Source organism: Aspergillus oryzae, chromosome 4 (genome assembly GCF_000184455.2).
Source record: "Aspergillus oryzae RIB40 DNA, chromosome 4".
Taxonomy (NCBI): Eukaryota; Fungi; Ascomycota; class Eurotiomycetes; order Eurotiales; family Aspergillaceae; genus Aspergillus; species Aspergillus oryzae.
In genome coordinates this window covers 3967523-3988370 of record NC_036438.1, presented here as the reverse complement: position 1 = coordinate 3988370, position 20848 = coordinate 3967523, and the positions used below count along the sequence as shown (strand labels likewise).

General features: G+C 48.0%; 5 protein-coding genes across 5 annotated transcripts; 4 read left to right on the top strand and 1 right to left on the bottom strand.

Annotated features, from left to right (window-relative positions):
- Window positions 1-2592: 2592 nt before the first annotated feature.
- Window positions 2593-4197, top strand: AO090102000213 (uncharacterized protein; the record flags this gene model as incomplete). The annotated part of the gene is made up of 1 exon (XM_023236926.1): window positions 2593-4197. One exon carries the CDS (start codon window positions 2593-2595, stop codon window positions 4195-4197), a length of 1605 nt encoding a protein of 534 aa, XP_023091723.1.
- A 937-nt stretch (window positions 4198-5134) lies between these two features.
- On the top strand, window positions 5135-6121 carry AO090102000214 (uncharacterized protein; the record flags this gene model as incomplete). The annotated part of the gene is made up of 1 exon (XM_001822386.3): window positions 5135-6121. One exon carries the CDS (start codon window positions 5135-5137, stop codon window positions 6119-6121), a length of 987 nt encoding a protein of 328 aa, XP_001822438.3.
- An 856-nt stretch (window positions 6122-6977) lies between these two features.
- Window positions 6978-8199, top strand: AO090102000216 (ankyrin repeat domain-containing protein; the record flags this gene model as incomplete). The annotated part of the gene is made up of 2 exons (XM_001822388.3): window positions 6978-7634; window positions 7690-8199. 2 exons carry the CDS (start codon window positions 6978-6980, stop codon window positions 8197-8199), a joined length of 1167 nt encoding a protein of 388 aa, XP_001822440.3.
- A 4568-nt stretch (window positions 8200-12767) lies between these two features.
- AO090102000217 (uncharacterized protein) lies at window positions 12768-13520 on the top strand (the record flags this gene model as incomplete). The annotated part of the gene is made up of 1 exon (XM_001822389.1): window positions 12768-13520. The coding sequence occupies one exon, from the start codon at window positions 12768-12770 to the stop codon at window positions 13518-13520; it is 753 nt and encodes a 250-aa protein (XP_001822441.1).
- A 1006-nt stretch (window positions 13521-14526) lies between these two features.
- AO090102000218 (putative TFIIIC transcription initiation factor complex subunits Tfc3) lies at window positions 14527-20570 on the bottom strand (the record flags this gene model as incomplete). Its single annotated transcript, XM_001822390.1, has 4 exons — window positions 14527-18626; window positions 18685-19129; window positions 19211-20304; window positions 20504-20570. The coding sequence occupies 4 exons, from the start codon at window positions 20568-20570 to the stop codon at window positions 14527-14529; spliced, it is 5706 nt and encodes a 1901-aa protein (XP_001822442.1).
- Window positions 20571-20848: the final 278 nt, after the last annotated feature.

Genomic DNA, 20848 nt, shown 5'->3' with positions numbered 1-20848 from the left:
TGTCGCTTAGGCCTTCTTAAAAGCTCTCTAGACTACCTAGATGAAGAGATCGACCATGACTGTTGTGCTCTTCGGAGGTCCTTATGTAGAGGATGTCTTAGGTGGATGGTGTGGGAGGCGAAGGCAGGTCTTCCATGGAGAGGTCTTATAAAGGGATTGCGTGTAGTGAAGATATAGCATTGTTCATTCATAAAAGTATTGGTATTCTACTGTACGGTTTATTCCCGATTATGAATAACTACCTTGGTATTCCATCGTGAAAGTGTTTTACTTCACACCAGAGATCATCAGCTAATGCACTGAGGCTTCTTTTATGTTAGTCTTGATATATAGGCATTGCCCAGAATAAATCAACAGACATAACATGGAAAATCCCGAGCGTTTTACCAGACCCTTAAAGTAATTGTTCAAACGTATACAAGGAAATAAAGACAACAAGATACTATAAATAGAAGGTCCATACAACTGATCTCCATCTGTATAAAGAAGTTCCGTTACACAGTAACGCGGCTTGCCACCCTCGATACTGCCCATGGAAGTAGTAGAGAACTGTCAGTAGATTACATGTCCTTTGTTCTGCACAAATTCCCCTAGTTCCTTAGTGGTTCTCATCTAACACCTTCATCTTCACCACAAATCTCACTCATCAATGGGTGAATCCTGCTCAGGGGATGATACAACCACACTATTTTCCAATAATAACTTCCGACCTGGCCATAAACGAGTTCACAACATGCTACCGCGCGCAGCGAGGAGAATATTGGCCATTTCTTGTATATAGAATGGTCGGGAGGTGCTCCACACCAATCTAGTAATAGAATCCATTGTACAAGCGAATCCTCTTTATTCTAATTAATTTATAACCATTGGCGCGTGTTTCTGCGCGTGAAATGGTCCCATTAAGTTATCATTAGAGAGTTGTACGAGAGATATTATAGACGCGTGCCACTTCACGAATATTGCAAATCTCCTGCTTTTTTAAAGCAGAAATGGTAAGCAGTAGTCTTCCCTCCCGCTCAGCTAAGTCTCTTGAGTTTTGACGCGCTTTTGGAGGCATTGTTTATGGTTGAATTTAGTGAGGGAAATAAAACGCGTAAATTTTTAATGAGGTGGCCCACTCGACCGGTCAGTAAAATGGATGAAAGAGATGTGTTATAGACATGTCTAGCGCACCTTATTGAAGGCGGACATACAAGGCAATATGTTATAGGATGATAATAGCCGAGTACGGGATGGCTAGCACCTGAAGGATCATTCTTTTTATATTATTTACCAAAAGAAGCCACGAGAGCCAAAACCAGCCACACAGTGGAGTCACGTGACTTGATATACGGGAAGTATACAAATGATCGCAGAATCGGTATACGGTAGAGCGGGAGGGAAGCATAATAGGAGTATAGACCATGCTATATAGACTCTCCACTTAATAGCTAAATGCATAATATGGGCTATTACAGATGATACTTAGCTGGTAATTTCATGTGACGAATGATGCCTACTGAATTGCTTCGATTTGTTGGCCACTTCTGGTATCCTGATTAAGTTTTTCCGGCATTGTGAATAAGGAATATTCGACTCTAGCGAAATGCGGTTAAGCTGATTATGGGATTAGTACCATGCCAAGCACTGTTTAATTCAAGTTGCCAAAAGCATCTGGGGCGTTGCCCTTCCTGCCGAGTGGCTTAGAAGATGTGTGTTGGCACGGGTCGGCACACCGCTTCAGGCCTGTTTCTACTACAAGTACGTACGTTTGTAATGTCTAAGTAGGCGTTGCCAGATTCCCCGCCTTATCCATTCTTTCATTCCTAATAACTGGAGGTGAGAGGCATTGATCGGTTGAGAGGGCGTATATAGTCTGTTGCTATACAAAACCAACAAGTTTGATCAATAACGTTCAAGGCCTGTTACACCATGACCTTACCTGCTTCGTTCCAACTGTCATTTGACTTGTCCAATATCATAGGACCTGTGACCAGAACAGTTCTCCGGCTTGGTTCACTAGCTGTCCTTCACGACATCAACCGATCCGGCTCAGACGGCATCACAGAATTGCGCCTTGCAGCTCTCCTCGGTAGGCATCGTATTGCAGACTACCTGAAGGAGAATTTTAAAAGTATCGTGGCTGATTCACGACAATCTATCATTTCACGGGTTCTCCGAGAGGAGCAGCTGGCCCTCGAAGTCGGGTCTGGTCCAACCGTTCAGCAAGCAATCACTAACCCTAACCCGGCATGGCTCTCAATGGTGATTCAGATGTCGCTTCTCGCCTTTTCCCAAGAACAGCAGTCGTTAGCCCAAGCGATAACTACCGTGTCGTGCAAGCTTTCGAGAGGTGCTGCTGTCGATACCAGACAGGAATTAGATTATGTGTCCGTTCTTGGAGCCATTACGGCTTGTCAGCAACAGACAGCACAATTCCCATGGACCGGCTTTTTCGAGAGAACGGAAGATAAAATCTTCAAAGATGTGCAGAACGGGCAGCATCGTAAGAGGTACAGAAAGAGACGCCGTCTTAATAATGCCACACAACAAGAAAATCTGGCCTGCGTTTTTGAGCGGTCTCTGCCATTCGTCATTCTACAAACATTGGTTATGAACCTGGTGTCTATTCAGGATTTCCCTGAGCATAGGAACCTCCACCTGCGGACTTACTCTGGGAGCAGTACCATTATCGTTTGGTGCTATTATGTGCTAGGAATAGGTGTGAACGTCCAAATTAATGGAGTGGGCATGCAGTTTGGTGATAATCCTCGCATATTTTTAGAGAACTGCCAGCCTTTTGAGGCCTCTGCCACTCTACTGGACGCGGCTGGTGAGAATGAGCCGTTATTTAAGTTGTCACAAGTGGAGGAGGATCCCCCTATCCAAGGTGAAGACCGTACCACTGCACGAGGCTTTATAAGGAGGATCTTGATGCTCTCCGGTGTCTCTGAAAAGAACGTCGAGGCACAAGCACACTCCATCGCTGCTCATTGCATCCGCCTTCTCTCATCAACCGCTCAGCCGTCCGTGCTAGCCTCTCTCAAGGTGACTTCTATGGCCTCCCAAGTTGAGCGCAACCTCCTGGGTGCTGTAGCTTTCCTCTTCGACATAGCAGAGTTAGACCGCTGTCTCGTCTCGAAGCTCCTTGGAAAGATACAACAGAAGAAGGAAAAATTAAAATCTGGAGACAGACAAAAATGGTCGCAAATGATACTCATTATTATCTCTTTTGCTCGAGTTCATAACTTGGAAAAGTGCGATAATCTGCCGCTCTCTTTGAAGGCTTACTGGGGGTTATGTGAAGAAGACTTTGAGATCAGTTGCCAGGAAGAAGGATTTGTAGGGACGGCTCCAGACACCTTTGTGTGCTTCGACATTATCTCGCGCATGCTGCTAGGTCATCAGTACTCCAAGGAATATGTCGCCAGTTCGGCTTTGGTCAGTTCTTGGGGATGGAGTGTTTTCTTTGATTCATTTGACGCTCTTGATCCGGCGGATATCAACCCCGGCGTGATACACATACGTCTCGGGGTCCCTACAAGGAATGGCGAGCGCAAGATGCGTATCGTTGACGGCCCAACAGATGTTCCGATTGCATGGGGTGAGGTCCTGCACGAGTCTGAAATTCCGATCACTTTTTGGCCAGGTGTATTTACCGGCAGGCTGACTGCGACCCTTATCGGCTATCATGGGACGGACGCCTTCTCCGCTGTTCAGGTGTATGAGTGGGAAACGGGACCTCAGAAATCAAAAAAGTGGCGGATGGGTTTTCGCGACAAGCAAGAGATGTGCCTCACGTTTAACATCATCGACATATGTCCTTGCCCGGAATTCCTAAAGGACGAGGAAAGCAAGGCGTGGATCAACCAGCTGATTACGACAGGCCACCTTCAAAAACGAGGAGTCTTGGATAGTGCCAGATTGGCAGAGGTTGTAGAAGTGACCAGAAAATATCCATCAAGCGCAGAGAAGCTTGCGAGCTCGCCGGAGAGGGTATTTTGCGAGACTTTGCGGAGGCTTGATACGACAGATTCCCTCTCAAGCGCCTGGTACTTCTTCGTCACGGCCAATACCGCCGCAAGGTGGCTCGCTCTTGATGGTTTGGAGCAGCTGAAAGGGGAAGCTGCGGGATTCCTAAATATATTACGTGGGAAGGGCTGTTGTGTGAAATGCGCGTGCAGTGCAGTTGCTACTAAAAGTTTTGTGCTCTTGTAAGAAATGCGCTTGCTGAAGAGAGAGTAATGTATGTTGGCAGTCATACATACAAGGCCACCATTGTGGGGACTTCCCATTTATGAATTCTTGACTTCGAAGTCTTGGTGCGAACAGCAAATTTGTATAACTGGTCTCTGTCTCATCACGTGGATTTCCAGAATCCGAACTAAACAGCAGGCTAGCAAGCCTGGTCTTCTACTCGGAGCTTTCTGTCATTGTCTGCTCGCTCTTGAGATGCATTTAGAGTTGATCGGGTCCCCCGAAAAAAGTTATGTGATCTAAATAGACCCATGGATAAACCCCCTTCAGCAGTGAATCCTAGGCTAGGTAAAACTCGAATTAAATTTACGGCTTAGAATACCAGGTTCTAGTTGCATAAACGGAATGCTCAATCATATGTAGAGTATGTCCTGAAAGACCTAAGACTTCCGAGTATCCGTCCAGTCGACTCCCAGGAGTACTCCGTTTTCAACCGTTGCTGTACAGTAGACATGAGGCCGTCCGTGTCCAAATCCACATATTTTCCTAGGGGATTACCAGGTATTACTACGTACTTGTTTGACAGTCTAACCTTCGTCTCATCCAAGCAAACCTTGATACAAGAAGAGCAAGCATATTACTGAAATATGCGGAAGCCAAGTCCAATATGGTCGGAGATATCCTAATCATCTCTTGTGGTACTTGGCGCAAGGCGAAATCTGCCATGTGTTAAGGTATTCTGAGAGCCTACGAATCCTTCGTTTTTGATATACTTCTCTTCCCACCTCTTTTAACGCCCTTTCATGTAGCCGATTCAAAGCAGCCTTTCAACTCCAAGGAAACCCAAGATACGTATACCGAGTAGTCGGTAAAAGCACCGTGACCAACCTGTAGGGACTACCATGATCCTACTATAGCCTTCTATTCAGTAGTCTCTGCCTGAATATCGCCCACAGCCATGCGCAGACGGAGAGACTTTGAATCACGAAACTATCAACCTCAACACAACCGCAATGGTTATGATACCAGAGCTACCGAAGCCACACACCACAGAGATGTCCTCCGGCGGATCGCAAAAGAGACACTCAAGGTTATCCCAGATATAACAAAGCAACTAAGCCCATCCATAAATGTCTACCACTCTACCAAACTTTCCTGTGAAGATCTCCCCCGCCTCCAGCCTAGGTACTGTCCTGCTTTCCCCGAGCGTGCCTCCATCAGGGTCCTGAATGAGGACACTCTAAATGCAGCCATTCAAATATCTCAGTTCATGCGGACTGGAGGCACCAATCCCCATCTTCACGATCCGCGGCCCCTCATCATCAATTTTGCCAGCTATAAAAAGCCTGGTGGTGGTTGGTTGAACGGTGCTGTCGCTCAGAAGGAGGCAATCTGCCACCGCAGTTCGCTGGCGGTAAGCCTTGATGAGAGTGACTACCCATTGGCACTGGATGAGGCAATCTACACTCCCTACATAGTCGTCCTGCGCAGTGACATGGCCTCCGGCTACAGACTGTTATTTCCTCATACTCCTGCAAAAGACCTCCCACTTTTCAGCACGATAACCCTCGCGGCTATATACCGGCCTCGGGTGCAAACCTTTGATGTGAAAGATAACCATGGTGGTGACTCTCGGTCCAGGCCGCAATGGCGGAAGAAGCAGGTCTTCGCCCTCGACAGGCACCGCAACACCACCAAGGATAAGATGAGACTGGCACTCCGCATTGTAGCGATCCATCGCCATCGCCTACTTGTGCTTGGTGCGCTCGGATGTGGTGTCTACGGAAATCCACCCGAGGATGTCGCCCACTGTTGGCTTGAGGTCCTGAAGGAAGACGAGTTCTCGGGCCACTGGTGGAAGGGGGCGTGGTTTGCGGTCTACGATTCGAGGAATGAGGGTAACTATGCCACGTTCAATCGTGTGCTGTCTGGCAGGCAGGTCTGAGTGGTAGCAAACTGTCGCGCCACCTGTGACCGAAATTGTGACGCAGATCATGTTCCTAAGTGAGCCAAGACCGGCTTGCCTTCAGCCTCGCGGGGTAGTGTTTGGAACTCTGCCACACTTGGATTTCTTCGCTATCGTGGTGTAGAATCTTATTCAGAATCAAATCCAATGCAAACTTGGCAATACATCTTCAAAGTCTCTGTTTGGTTAAGTTAAGAGCTGGTGCGATACATTAATCAGGCATCGCTTCTTAGCTCTACGCGACAAGGGAGCAAGAAATGGCTCTCGAAGCTATTGGGACAGCCTCTGCCATACTGACGCTGGCGGAGAGTTCAGTCGGGGCTTCGTTGAAGCTCTACCAGTTTTTCACAACAATAAGGGACGCTCCCCGGGAGATAACGAGTATCAGTCGCGATATTAAAAACTTCAATACACTGGCGAAAAACCTGAAAACTGCCCTAGAATCCAAGGATGTACGAACAGTTGTTGACAAAGACCCTCAAATAAAGCAAGCCCTGAATGATTTGCTTGATCCTCTCAATGATTGCCATCAGGCTTGCCTTCAGATCCAGGAGAGAGTTGAGCGGCATTTTCAGCCTGAAACGTCTGTGGATCAGACGTCGGACGGGAATTCAAAGGTTCATCGAATTAAACGCATTAAAAGTGGATATGTGACGTGGTATTTCAGGAGAGGAGAGGTGTTTTCCTTAATCTCGCGTTTCCAACTTACAAAGGGGATGTTCTCCGATGGCATGGGGAGTCTGACGCTGTGTGTATTGGAGATCCTATTTGTTCAGTATAGTTTCATACCGCTGACAGTGCCACTGCAAGCCTTCTCTCCTTCCGAACCTCAATGATGATAAGCAAAGACCCAGATACAACACATACTTCGGGGAAAAGCCAACTTGATAACAGTGCCAATAGCTGGACAAACTCACTTCCGACACAGAAACGCAAATTCGATGATGATGCTGGGTCCGCAATTATCGAATACGTTGAGCGGCTGTCAAATATTGCGCCTTCACCCTCGATCGTCCCGTCATTGTACAGAAGAGAAACCCCTTCTGATCCGAAATACATTAACGAATTGTTGGACGCAGTACGACGAGGCACTGTTGTCACGGTGGAGATGATTTTGAATCATGTCGACATTGATGCTCGGGATCCTTGTACTGGACGCACCGCCCTTTCAATAGCGGCCGAGCTTGGAGACAGAGATATGACAAAACTCCTGTTGATCCAGGGAGCTTCAGTGAATATCCGTCAGTACAGCCTGAGCAGCTACTGTTTTGGAAGGCCTGCGATGGCCAGTGGTCGATTTCCCCTACATTGGGCTATCGCTGGAAATCATATTGTAGTTGCAGAGCTCCTATTACAATATGGTGCCAATCCAAACGCTAGAAACAGCCCTGGACGGTCCGCTTTACAGGAGGCTTGCATGAGGAGCGACCTGAAGATGGTACGACTACTGCTGCAGTATGGCGCGGACGTGAATGCTAGAAGCTATAATCATGTTGGTTTAACCTTCTGTTTCATTAATTTATTTCTGACTAACTGACCTTTTTAAGGGTTGGGCGCCCATACATGAAGCAGCTAACGATAAACCAATTGAGATACTTCAATTACTACTTGAGTATGAACCTGTACTCGATGTTCCAGCTGTATTCGAACCCCACGCCCCGGGGGCTGCGCCGTTGCACCTTGCGGTCAGATCCCATTCTCTTGATTCTCTGAGGCTCCTCTTGTCCAGCGGTGCTGATCCCGATGCTTTAATGGTTGAAGACATGACAGCTCTGCACTTAGCCGCTGCTATGGGGTGGGTAGAAGGTATTACTGTTCTTCTGGACGCTGGCGCTTCAATCAACGCTCGGGATGCGTGCACCCGTGAGACCCCTATACACAAGGCGGCCCGGAATATCAAAATGGATGCAATTGGCATATTAGGTGCGCGAGGTGCTGACACAGAGATAAAAAACATTGATGGACAGAATTACCAAACACTTCTGGAATGCGCCAGGCGGTCTCCGGATGACTGGCGTGTAGATCCGTTGCTTGGTTCATATTGTACCTTCTATTAGATCCAGTTTTCCATTAGTTACTTCTAAAGGGAAATCGGACTATTGCAAACTCAGAAAATTTGGAGTGCTTGGGCTGCATATTTCCACGAGATATGAGATAAAATGAACACAAGTCTAAGCGAAGAAAACACCCGATCCGACTCGCAGGTTTTGCTAGAAGATAAATACTTTGATGGCCCTCCAGATCCTGATCTGGCAAATCACAGTACAGCGAGGCAAAAATTCATATGGCTCTAAGTTCTGTGGAATGTGCTACCAGGTTCTATGACGTTTTGAACCTTATAACTAGTCTATTAGTCTCAGTGGCCACAGAGCGCTTGAGTTATACTAGTTTTAAGGTCGGTATGCAGCCTATTCGACTGTGTGGTGCGTGAACGCTTCCAACAGCTCCGAGGCTCTGCGAAAGTTAATTATTGTAGCTTCTTCAATCATCTATGAAGTCGCTAATGACTGGCTCTGTATCATATCACTGTTGAGGGGTTAGGTTTCGGGGCAGTATTGCGACCCTACGATAATGTTGGATGATACTCAAGCCGGTTGCTAGGGTGGAAGTAAGGAGTGAGAGTGGTAACTCCCTCAGTACAACATCTCAGGGAGTAAGTGAAGGGCCTGACTCGTTCTTATACCACGTACCCGATCTGCGAGCGTTTTGGAAGACTTCACGAGCATGGTAATGGCGGGACATAGATAGGTTTAAGCTAGAAAACCAACCGTTTCCAAACTATAACAAGTGTATATGCTCTTTTTTTATTTGATCTTGACGAATTACCCCTACACAAGAACTTTGTTGGACCTCTTGGTGAGCGCAGTGCTGCTGGAGACGCTTTTGTTGTCAAACTGAAGCCGTATGAGTACGGGGAAAATGGCTGGGCGGAGTACGACGATGTGTCTCCGGAGTTTCTGGGGCTGCCTATCATGACGAGACAGCCGTCTTCGCGAGTTTTCCATAGAGGACTTATTTAGTTAGCTTTGGAGGATCACTGCTGTGGGGGGTATCCTTCTATCATGCTGTATCTCTAGCTGTCAATAGGAATAGCACATATCACCGGAAGTGGAATCCGAAGGGGTGGGTCTTGAACTACCGATGTAAGATCGTGTTCTATCATACCAATGGGTACAAATGTACTATTTATTTACGTTAGTATAAATCCAAATCCACCAGGCTTGGCACCAAACGTGTTTCATCTGACGACTGCCTTAGCTCTCCACAGTATTAAAGGGAGCGTCCACCTCCTCCACCCTCTTTGACTCGTCAAGCACTATCATGTTCCTATTTTCTGCTTCGGTTATTTTTCTTTCGAAATAGCCAACGCAAAATGATAGACCCCTTTCAAAAGCTAGCGACGATCACTCCCCTCCGCCCGCTCTATATCAGCCAAAGACAACTGTCGATTAGGATGTATCGCAAGATGCGCCTTCGGCAGGTTCTCAAAGTGTCTAAACTCCTCAAAGATATAAATGTCGACCCGTTTATTAACATTCCACTGATCCTGGGCCGGCCAGGAGCGCGTGCGCCGTAAAGAAGACCCCTCCAAGCTAGAGTCACTTTGCTTGCTGTGGAGTCGGCCGAAAAGTGATCTCACTTTGGGCCAGTGGTGCTGTATAAAGACAGGTAGTACGAGGAAACACGAGCAAAGGAGGGCATGGTTGCATTCCACCGCACTACTGGAATAATTGTAAGTCGGATTCGTAGTAGACCTGATACGTATTAATGGTGCGCGGGGAGAGACTTACACCCAGTATCCTACGCCTCCCACGAAGAGTACATGCCATAATACGTTGGGATCTTTCATGTTCGCGGTATGAACGACACGTACGATGCTTGCAGTGCATGCACTATGTATTCGTTAGCTGCGTCCTGTGATTGAGATCGAAGAGTGGAGGAGAGAGATGGAAATACACACCTAGCTCCAAGAATGATGATAGCTAGAGCCTTCAGCCTTTGTCGTAGAGGTACCTTCAACCTTAGTACTGATGGTATCGGTAGCACAAGGACGTATATATCTGTTATCATAGCGAGTAGCCCTGAGAAGAAAATGGGGGCTATTCGCGGGATTTTTGGCTTGACTGTCGGATCCCCGAATCGCTCGAATGGTGTGAAGGTGTAGTTAGCGACAGCCACTAGGGCGAGGGTTCCACATGCTTCGAAAATGATGCCGATGATAATCAGGACTTTCAGGCTGGCTCGGGAGGAGAAGAGGCGGTAGTAGAAGCAGAGGATGGTGAGTTTGGAAGAGGCTAGACAGAGGATATATGAGAGGAAGCTATGGAAGCTATTCTAGTCTCGTTATTTAATGCGATGAACTCTGTCGTTATGATGCTTAGTCTTACTTTTGCGATCTCTGTAGACGCGCTACGTGGGATATCCCAGATGTGACGTCCAATCCCCAAGGCACGACCTGGTAAGACCGGTTAACCGCTGCTGCGAAAGGAAGCTCAGGGCTACATGCCTTTTAGAACGGTAGCTGCAAAGCACACGCATAGAAACTGCTCTATTTAGTATCTCTTAACAGTCGGTATGGGCAGGTTCGCATACATAAGCAATGATACAGAGGTCTACCAACATTTAGTCATATTGTCTATGTATGGGTAGAAACACTTACAGTCATCGATCGCAAGCGAAGCTCGTATGATAAATCGTCGCGTATAGAGTCGCATCACCAGAGCCAGAGAGTTGATGGTCAAGTAAAACGCTACGAATGGGGTGCAGCCATGAAACTGGTTCTGAGGGTTGATAAAATTGGGCTCTACCCCGGGAGGAGGGGGTAAAATACCCTGCTGGGTCGACATGAATCAAATGAGATAGCTTCATGACTTGAAGCATAGAACAAGAGAGTCTTCATGGTCGATGGATGGGGGCTTCTCTCTGATATAGGGCCAGTAGCAGGTAGTGGTGCAGCTCGGAACAAAGAAATCGTCCATTTTCAGTCGCTGGATTTGAGGCGCTACGGCAATTTGCCGATCCATGTCTAGTCCGGCACTTCATTTCGTCACTTTTTCCCCGGGCTTCTTTGTTTACTTTGTTGGTGGAAAGCGTTGGATACTTCCGACGAGAACAGCGGGAAGTATATTAGGGCTTAGACGGGGGGCTGCTACCCTAATGGGGATAGCTACGGACAATGGACCAAGTCAGTGTTGGTTCTTAAGTAAGTCGATGTCTATAACACAAGGCAGAAACCATTTACAAGACAAGCAAGCAACAAATTAGGCAAAAGCAGGGGTCCGTGTAAGAATGAAACGCGTTGGACTGCACGGTAACAATGAATGAATGTTCCATCGCGGGTGCTCTTCCGCAAGAGGCCTGACCGTAGCGCCGTCCAACCGCTCTGTCCAGACACTCAGTCGGGTTGGCCTCGATAGCCCATATTTTATTCCATGTCATATCGAGTGGTGAATCGGTGGTCTGGACCGTTCCCATGACTGAGCCCGGAGAAACAGGATTTCACGAAATTGGGACCGTTACTTATGGCTACGGACTAGGTAAGTACAACAGACTAACCGTACTATGATCTACTAATAAACTATTGTGAGATGTCTCTCTGCTGGTGTTTGGCAGCCGATCTACCTCGCATAATTTGTGTGACTAGTCTATCTGGATAGATACTCTGATCATATGTATCGTGTCTACAAGACATCAAAGTCAGTCCGGCACTACTCATTACATTTCACTATAGAACGTCATCTTAAATGCCGAGGCTCGCATTCAAATAATCAAGTATAGTCATATGATAGGATCAAGTATGATTTTCACGGATCCAATGTCCCTTCTTATTACTGGCTATGTGAATATGATCTTCGTACGCTCAGGGCACTAGACAAACTCACCCAAATCAACAAAGAAAGTGACGCACGTCATGTTTAGAATTCTGAATAATTATCTCATTATCCCAACCGATGGGGGACGCTCTTTTCATCCAAAGAAGGTCGTGAGTCAGCCCCGGAGACTCTGACAGCTTAATCTCCATGAACCAGGTTTCCGGATCTGGGGGTATTGACTCAGCGATATACAAAGCGTAAGTATATAGCATACTTAGGCTATGAGCCGAGACCTTACTTCACCATAAACTATACTCTATACCACTGAGTGAAGGTCCCGCGCGGACATTATCGACTCAATTGGGGCTTGTACCAGGCTGAAGATGCATAGTCAGAGATGGTGCGAGACATCAAACTAGCATAATAATCATCCAGCTCCGACATCCTCTTCCACAGCCACAAATGCTGTATGTTAGGCAGCTTTGGTCAAGTTTTGTGACCATGCGTCTGGGGTTGGTTTCTTTGTTCGCTGGCATGATATCATGAGAACCTCCTTCCAGTAACTTCTTGAACTTTGCAGGAAACATCAGACCAGTTTCCTTAAGATTATCCTATAAAGGTTAACGTCAAGTGATACAAGTATCCAATTGTCAAGGTAATATTCGCAGCTCCGAAATATCAAGTCCAACGTTCAAGGAACAGTAGCATCCGAATCAGGAATAGCGCCGACCCTGCCACCACTTGTAATAAATCGATCTTATCGTGAACTCCACCGTCTTTCCAACCCCTATTAGATCATCCAGGAGCACAGAATGCCACCCATAACCACCCCCGGCCACGAATCACATGGTGGATGCGCCTCCGCCGATTCATCTACACTTTCGAGACACCGCTCCACCTCCGCGGAATTTCCTCCGTCTCAGTCACCGACACCAGTATCCTATCCTCGCACTACTGTGCCTCTTTGTCCCCCTCCCAACATGGCATTTCCCTGTCCCAGAACCCATACCCCTAGAAGCTATGCTCAACAATGTCTCCTCCTGGAGTCCCGCATGGCCTCCGAAGATCTTACTAACATGCTTTCTGTCCCCATCTGGCGCGCAAGAGATACCCCTATCCGGTCCATGTACCGTCTCTACGAGGCCATGGCTGCGGGCGAGTACTACGCTATACGCCCAGAGGTCGAGTATTTTTGGTACCAACGGTCATGGATCCTCAGCCGCGTGCCAGATCCGAGGGATTACGACCCTGTCCGATACGCGATCCTAGCGTCTATCGCAGAGGAGCTTGCTAAGGCGATTAATTGGCGGCTAAGTCTAGGGATGCGGCGTGATAAACGCAAGCATATCTACCGTAAAACTCTCGAGGATGTGCTTCCTCCGTATACGCCGGAAACTGCACCGTCTTGGACCAAACGCGTCCCTCCAATTGATGTTGAATTGATCACAGATTTACCGGATGCGCTGGACTCATCCGGTAGACTAGTGCTTGAAGCAGGCGGAAAGAGTCCCGCCTTTGCAGAGAGAAATATCGTTACTGATAGTGGTCACTTTTATACAGTTTAGATCTGGAGGAACAAATGGAGGTCTGGGGAACTGCTTTATCGGGATGGACTGTGGTGGTCGTCTAATCTGTCGTCGCGTGCTCAGTGCGCGTTAAGTAACGTAGTACATGATTGATGTTTGGATATACCCTCTCTGCGATAGTCTATACATACTTTCATATAGTGTAGTGCATGGGCATCGGCTATAGCTCACTCTCCTGTATGCATGCTGCAAGCTAGTTATTACCGCTGTTATGCACCGTATTGTGAATTGTTAGGGCTTGGCCTATCTTCATTGAAGCCCTGAGTAATCTAGAATATGTACCAACTAAGAGTTATATCCTACATTAATAAAGTAGTAATACTTTATGAATACGCATAAGTAAATTGTCAAAACACTACTCTTGCACTAACTGGCATCCAATATCAGTTCAATTCCATACCATCCATTAAAACGTCAAACTCCACCAACCAACCACTCACGACTCCATTCCTACCAACACCCAACATACTCATGAGAGGGACATAATAACCAACACCTATAACAACGATTTTAAATAACGCACACGACATACCACCTCCTGCCTAGTGGCCGTGCCCAATCCACCAGTGCAACGTTGCCCCAGAGCACGGATCGCTCTAGATCGCCCCTGTGCAACCCTGAAAATGTTGTACTTCTTTGCCCGAACTTTGTCTGTAGACTAAAGCAGGATGAAACTCAAAGAAAGGTATACATAGAAAATTGGCAAAATGGGGTGGGTGATTGGTTGGGGATGTCGTCCTGAATAACAATTTAGGGCTGCGTGTGAGGCATCTTTCGTTCACTGTGCCAATGGTCTGTTTACTTGAGGTATTGGTTTTGGAAATGTGCTGTACTGGTTTCCGGTTTATAATATTGCACGGGTAGTGTGGTGTTATTAGGTGATAAGGTACAGAGTTGGGTGCGTGCATATAATTAATCTTCATGATTATATGACGAATACTATAGTACAGTACATGTTCAAATATAAGGGGATAGATGCGAACAACTAGCGTAGTATCATCCACCACCATTCTTGGAGTATCCATCCACCTTCTTTCTCACTATCGGGACCCTCCTTTTTCATGACCCCGATCTCTGTCATCCATTTCAGCAGGAGCTCGATTTCCCATGCTCCCATTGTAGGTTTTATCATGCTGGCAATGCTGGCGGCGCTGAGCCCCGGTCTGTTGGCGACACAGCCCGCTACTGTCGCGACGGCCAAATCCCACAGTAGCTTGATGAAGCCACCATGTATATCGCACCATACAGGAATTTTTTCGGGGACCCAGGCCACCCCGTTGTTCGTGGCTCGGGGCGGACAGGGCGCCGGAACATCGTTGAGTTCCTTCTCAATCGGGTTCCCGTACACGTAGTTTTCTTCAACGGGGTACAGTTCAACTCTGAAGCGGAGCTTATCCTTGTCTATTTGTCTGGTGAGGTACCCACCCTCTGTCAACCCGTATTTATCGCGTGGAGGATCGCGCGGTCTGAGGATCACTCTGCGCGCGGCCACTAGGTTGATCATTGCCAGTATGTCGCCGTCTTCGGCATTATATTTGATCTCAAATTTGCCTTCGGATTGTAGTGCTGGGTCGAGGATTTGCGTTTTGAACCTGGCTGCACGTCGGAGCTGGGTGCTTTCTATCAGTCGCTTGCGTCCCAATGCCTGCAGGAAGTGATCCGTGATGTCGTAGTTGCGGCCCGGCGTGATCCTGCCTCTGTTACCCATTGATATGACCCTCTCTGTTACCAACGAATCGATGGCGCTATCTATAAAGCTTCCCATGTATGACAGTGCTTGTCGTGCCTCAGCGGGTCTGTATGCATCTTCCGGAGTAACGACGTTGGCCCGAATCCATGATTTGACCACTTCCAAGCGAGAAAGATCCTGCTTCCGAGGGGCAGGCGGCTTGTGTTTATCGATCAGGGGGAGGGCGAATGGAGCGCTCGCAAGAAGGTTACGCTTGCGATTGATGGTCAATGGCTGAGTAGTCTGATAAATATCGTCCAGAGTGCTCGGCGGTTCCTCGCGAATCTCAAATACACTGTCAAATTGCTCTCTTGTGGCTGGGAGGTCCGGAAGAAGCTTTTCGGACTTGGGGACATCGAGCTGGGCGTTTGCCCAGTCGACAATCCATTCCCAATCATACCCCTCAAGGTCATCGTAATTGATCGGAGGAACTTGGCCATTGGCATATGCTTCAAGGTAACGCTCTTGGAAGTCGCTCTGCATTTTCGCCAGCTGGAGCCGGTTCTTGCTTAACACATACTTCCCTTTCGCTTGGATGAAGAGCGGATCATAGCCCGGAAAGCTGCTAGAAAAGAGCGTCCAGTCGACAACCTTACCTTCATAGCCCCCCGCTAAGGCGCGGACTACAACAATCGCAATCATGAGCCTTTGAGTCAGCAAGTGCGGCAATTGGTAGCCAGTGCGATTCCGGCGAGCAGGGGCTCGAGATCCAGTAGGTTGTAATGTTGTATCTGACTCGTCGCCAGCTGCCATTGATGCAGTGAGCTTCTCCAAGCGACGGTTCTGCGCTGTTCCGGGGGCCAGTGCACGAGATGCCAGGGTTCGGTTGTGTCCGAGAGGCGTCATTGCGCCGAAGGAGCCGGGTTCCGCAAGCAAATCGGATTGGCGCCCCCTTTGTCTCGTAACCCTCGGCTCTAGCGGGGGACGCGTTGGGAGCTCCGGTTCATCAATGTCGAACCGTATGTTACCCTCCAATGGAACACTATCAAAACTATCCTGCACTGTCTGGTTGATGTACCAAAGATCTGCGCTCTTCTTATCAAGCAGTCCTTCGTTTTGAAGTTCCCATCGCATAATCACATTCGTATCATAAAAGAACCGGTTCGATCGGGGGTCTGCACTTTCGGAGTAGTCAACAGTGCGTCGCCGTGTCTGGCTAAACAAGTCGTCAAGCGAATGAGGCAGCTCGGGTGTTTTGTCGCCGATGGTCTCGAGAGCACGCGGTGACTCGCGCACTTTCTTCTTCTGGTCATTCCTTGCAGCCCGCAAAGCAGCAAGGCCCGCGTCTGTCGAGAAGGTTCCTGTAGTTGCATTGAACGTCTGTCTTGGGCTCATCAGCATTGCGTACGGTGCCATAGACGATATAGGGATCCAAAGACGTCTCATTCTCCGGCCACCCTCGGCGGTCGAGCTGTCCTGCGCGTTGAGTACGGAAGATCGGCGTCCCGCTTTGATCCGCCTTCTACCTTGATTAGCTATTTGATCAGGTCTTGTAGCAGCAGTTATTCCAGGAGTAGCCGAGTCTTGTGCCAACGGTCGCTGGAGTGACAAAAGTCGAACCACTTTTGAATGATTTTCCTTCCCTTCTCCAATCCTTTGCAGCAGTCGCCTCTGAACGCTCAGGCCCTTCCTCTTTTCCTGGGCTACAACAAAGCCCGGTTTATACTGCAATTGTACTGTGAGCGCTGACTCGACAGGAAGTTTGGCATACGTGTTGGGGTCTCTGCCATCTTTTCCAAAAGTGACTCTCCTTGCACCAGTCTTTGTCATTTCGGGATCGTAGTCGACATTATCTGGAATGTAATGGCGGGAGCCTGCAGCCAGCATCTTTTTCTGCATATCCAACACCAGGGGGTCATCCGGCCGCATGTCAGGTTTGGTTATGATATTCTTTGTTACCATGACCCCTTTGTTATCCTTGCCACTGAAGGTTAACTGGCGAAGCTTTCCAGCATCAATTATGTGTTTCACAGTTGCTTTGATCGTACGAAGGTCAGGAGTTTCTTTGTACTTTGTCTTCCTCCACGCAGTCGCGAACGGGTACCAGATCTCAGTTCCCATAGGGAATGCCCCGCCAGCTTTTTCGACGATGTCCAAAATAATCTTTCGCCGAATGAAACCGACAGACCCTTTCTTTTCCTTCACGTTTTCTCTAGCCCTACTGCTCTCAGCCAGTGTTTTCGTATTTGTCGGAGCTCCGCTCGAGCCATTGGCATCCTTGGCGCGCTCCAAGGGGTTGGCTTTGAGTTCTTCGCCATTATTACTCTCTAGAACAGCCTGAGATGCCGGTGTTGTGCTCATTGCAACCCCGTCTGTCTCGGCGGTAGTGCATGCCTCTGTCTCCATTGGTGTTGAGTCACTTAAGTCGTTAACAGGCGCTTGATCAGTTGGGGGTTTGTCTTTAGCGCCTATAGCGTCTTTGTTTCCCTCATTTCGGACTGCTTCGCGAGGCTTCTTGGACGGTGTCTCTAAGATCTGTGTTGCCTGAACGTTGCTCTCTCTTAGACCGTTCTCGGTGACAACCTCTTGACTGTTTTGGTTTGGTGACTCAGCCCTCTTCCGTTTCAATGGCTTTCCTTCGGTTTTATTATCGTTGCCAACATCAGGCTTATCCTGCCTTGGGTCTCCAGCTGGATTACCTTCGGGATTTCCGCTTTCAGTAATAGGAACATTATTCGACTTAGTGGTGAAGTCGGTAATGCGTCGCTGTTTTGCAGTGCGCATAGTTGCTGGGCTAGGTCCAATTTTAGATGTTGATGGCCTTGGGTGTCTTTTAGTGCCTCGGGAAGGTGTGGCATTTATATCTTCGGGAGCATCCAAGGCCTTGCCCGTCGTGGCAGGTGTAGGGACAGGTGTGGGAGCAGGCGTTTCTTCGACAGTCTCTTCGACAGTCTGTTCCCGAGAGGGCTGTTGTGATCCACCATCTTGGTCGCCTGTTTCAGCCTCTTCGGTAAACCAGGGAAAAGACGACAGCTTCGGGCACTTGAAGATTGCAATCCGACTGATCCTTGGCCGACCCTGTCTTTTACCAGTAGGTCTTCGCCTTCCACGAGGTGTGACATAAACTCCAGAATTCGGACGTTCGATCAACAGAGCGTTGTATTCGGTCCAAGTCTCATCCAAACCAAGAGCTTTAAGCTTCTCGATCTCAGACATTCCTTGGAATTTTTCAGATTCATCCCTTGGTACTTTCCGACGTTTGATAGTCGAGATAGGACCTCCTGGGGTCCTATCGCCCATCTCCGAGTCCGATACATCTAGACGTGCTCTTTTCGGCCTGCTCGGAGTTACTATGTCAGAACGCGTAGCAAGCTTTCTACTTCCGGCTGGTGCCTTGGTCTGCCCACAGTGGAGTGCTAAGTATTGTTAGTGGTATAGATGACAACATTGTTCCTCAGACTTGGAGTAACCCACCGTATGTTCCATCTTTAAGTCGAATTGCTGCAGCGTCAGTGTTGGTGGCATTGTAGCTTGACGGGTCCACTGCCACTATGCATTCCAGAAGAGAAACATCGCCGTTTTTCACGAGCTCTTTTGCAGGGACAGCCACGGGCAGTCCATATTCGTCCAGCTCTGGCTGTGCGTCAACAGGTGGTGCACGAATCTTGTCCACCTTCGGATTTTTCGGGGTGAATTCAACAGCTTCCCAGGCTGACTCGCCTGCCTCGACAAGCTTTGCAAAGTTTGTTGCGGTGAAATGGTTATACTGGGTTATAGTGCGGTTTAGTACCGTGTCTCGTACAATAGCCATGTGGCGTAGGTGCAATGGTTGCGAGAGCTGCCAGCATTCTACCAGGCGACTCATTGTGTTCTCCAATGGCCGACGATAGAAACCACCAAAGCATTTCCTGATGATTTGCTGGGGGTAGGTCAGATTTCATTCCTTCAACGATGACAGGTAGTTCCTTTTTTTTTCTTCTGTCTTTTCAATTTAACGCACCTGGTTCATAATGCCCTCCGTTCCAGCATTCTCAACAACGTCAAGGATCAGGTTGTGGATTGTCTGGTCTGGAGTCCAGAGAGGAAGAATCCGACCAGCTTCATCAGTTTCCTCCTCTCGTTTCATCACATTGAGCGTTTCGCCATTGTTCAGCAGAGGAGATTCCCTGGTAGCATCAGTGGGCTCTACATCTTCATCAAGTTCAGCATTATCATCCTGCTCCAGATTAGTCGAGATGCCTCGACTAAATTCATGGAACAACTCCAAATCCTTTTCGGTCGGTTCTCGTATAAGCTTCACGCAGGCAAAATAATGTTTATCATTCTCAGAGAACTGCGACATGGCCTTGACCCGCTTTAAGACACCTATGCGTTCAAATTTCCGCAGAGCACGAGAGAGGATACGCCAGCGCCATCTATCGGCAAAGCCGAGAATCTTCTTAAGATCGACACGGGAAATGATCTCATGCTCCCGAAGGATACTAAAAAGCTGCTTGCTGAACTCCTTATAGTCGATCACTTGTGGTTGCCCCGAGGATTGATCTTTGGTCGTTTCTGTAGATGATTGTTCTGCTTGCATAAATTTACGTAGGGTGCAAAGACTAGTTCGGGTTGATTTGATCTGGACAGCCCTCTTCTCAATGTATCCTTTCTGCTGCAGTTGGTCAGTTCGCTTGGGGACTGAGCGCTTGTCTTGGCCGCTCAGTTTCACCAATTCCGTCTGAGCAATGCCATCCGCCTTGCGTGATGCGATGATAGATAGTAGAGCAAATTCTGTGGCAAGAAGTTTGTTTTCGTCTGGTTCATGGCCTGTGATAGCAAGCCATGTCCTCTCCTTTGAGACAAAAACACGGATTTGGTTTTGGGCAGTATGCTCAGAGTCGGGTGCATCATTAACACGGCGCTCTACATCACTAAGGCTCAGAGCATTGCATTCTCCATTTTCGCCAATAGAAACTTCAGGGTTTTTTGCTAGCCACGACCAGACTTTCTCCTGGAATCGCCGGTCGACGACATGGTTGCGGGTGGATGCATCCTGTGCAGCCTTGGCATAGAAAGTATTGATGAACGTCAAGATATCGGAAGGAGAAGCGCCTGGAGTATATTAGTCTGCTTATACTTTCGAAAGTAAATCCAATTGTGTTATTTAAATCTGGAATCAAAAAGAGAGTGTTGACCCAAGCTCCAGTAGAAGCAGGATACAGGGGTTTGGATATCAAATCGCCAAAATTAGAGTCGGTGCTGCAGTAGTGGACCCTCACAACAATAACACAAGGAAAGACCACGAACTGACCTTGATCACCGCAGAGGGCAATCTCTGCCAGGAGAAAATCAATCAGCTCTCGTAGACTAGGGGCCATCCTATTTACATGGCTGAATCGTGGCCAATAGGTAAGGGAAGGAGTGGGATAAAAAAAATTATCGAGTCCCCATTGATCTTAACTCGTCACCTGGGCGATAATCTCTCCGTCGCAAAAAGAAATTTGACAAGCCTTTGATCCACGTTGAGCGCGAGATTCGAACCATCGTCGTAGAAGGAAAATTGTGTGCAGCAAATGAGTGGGGGTGGCGGGTCTTCTGCCACGTGATTTGTGCCATACTTCTCAGGCATCAAGTATCAGTCTTGAGTCCGTGAGAG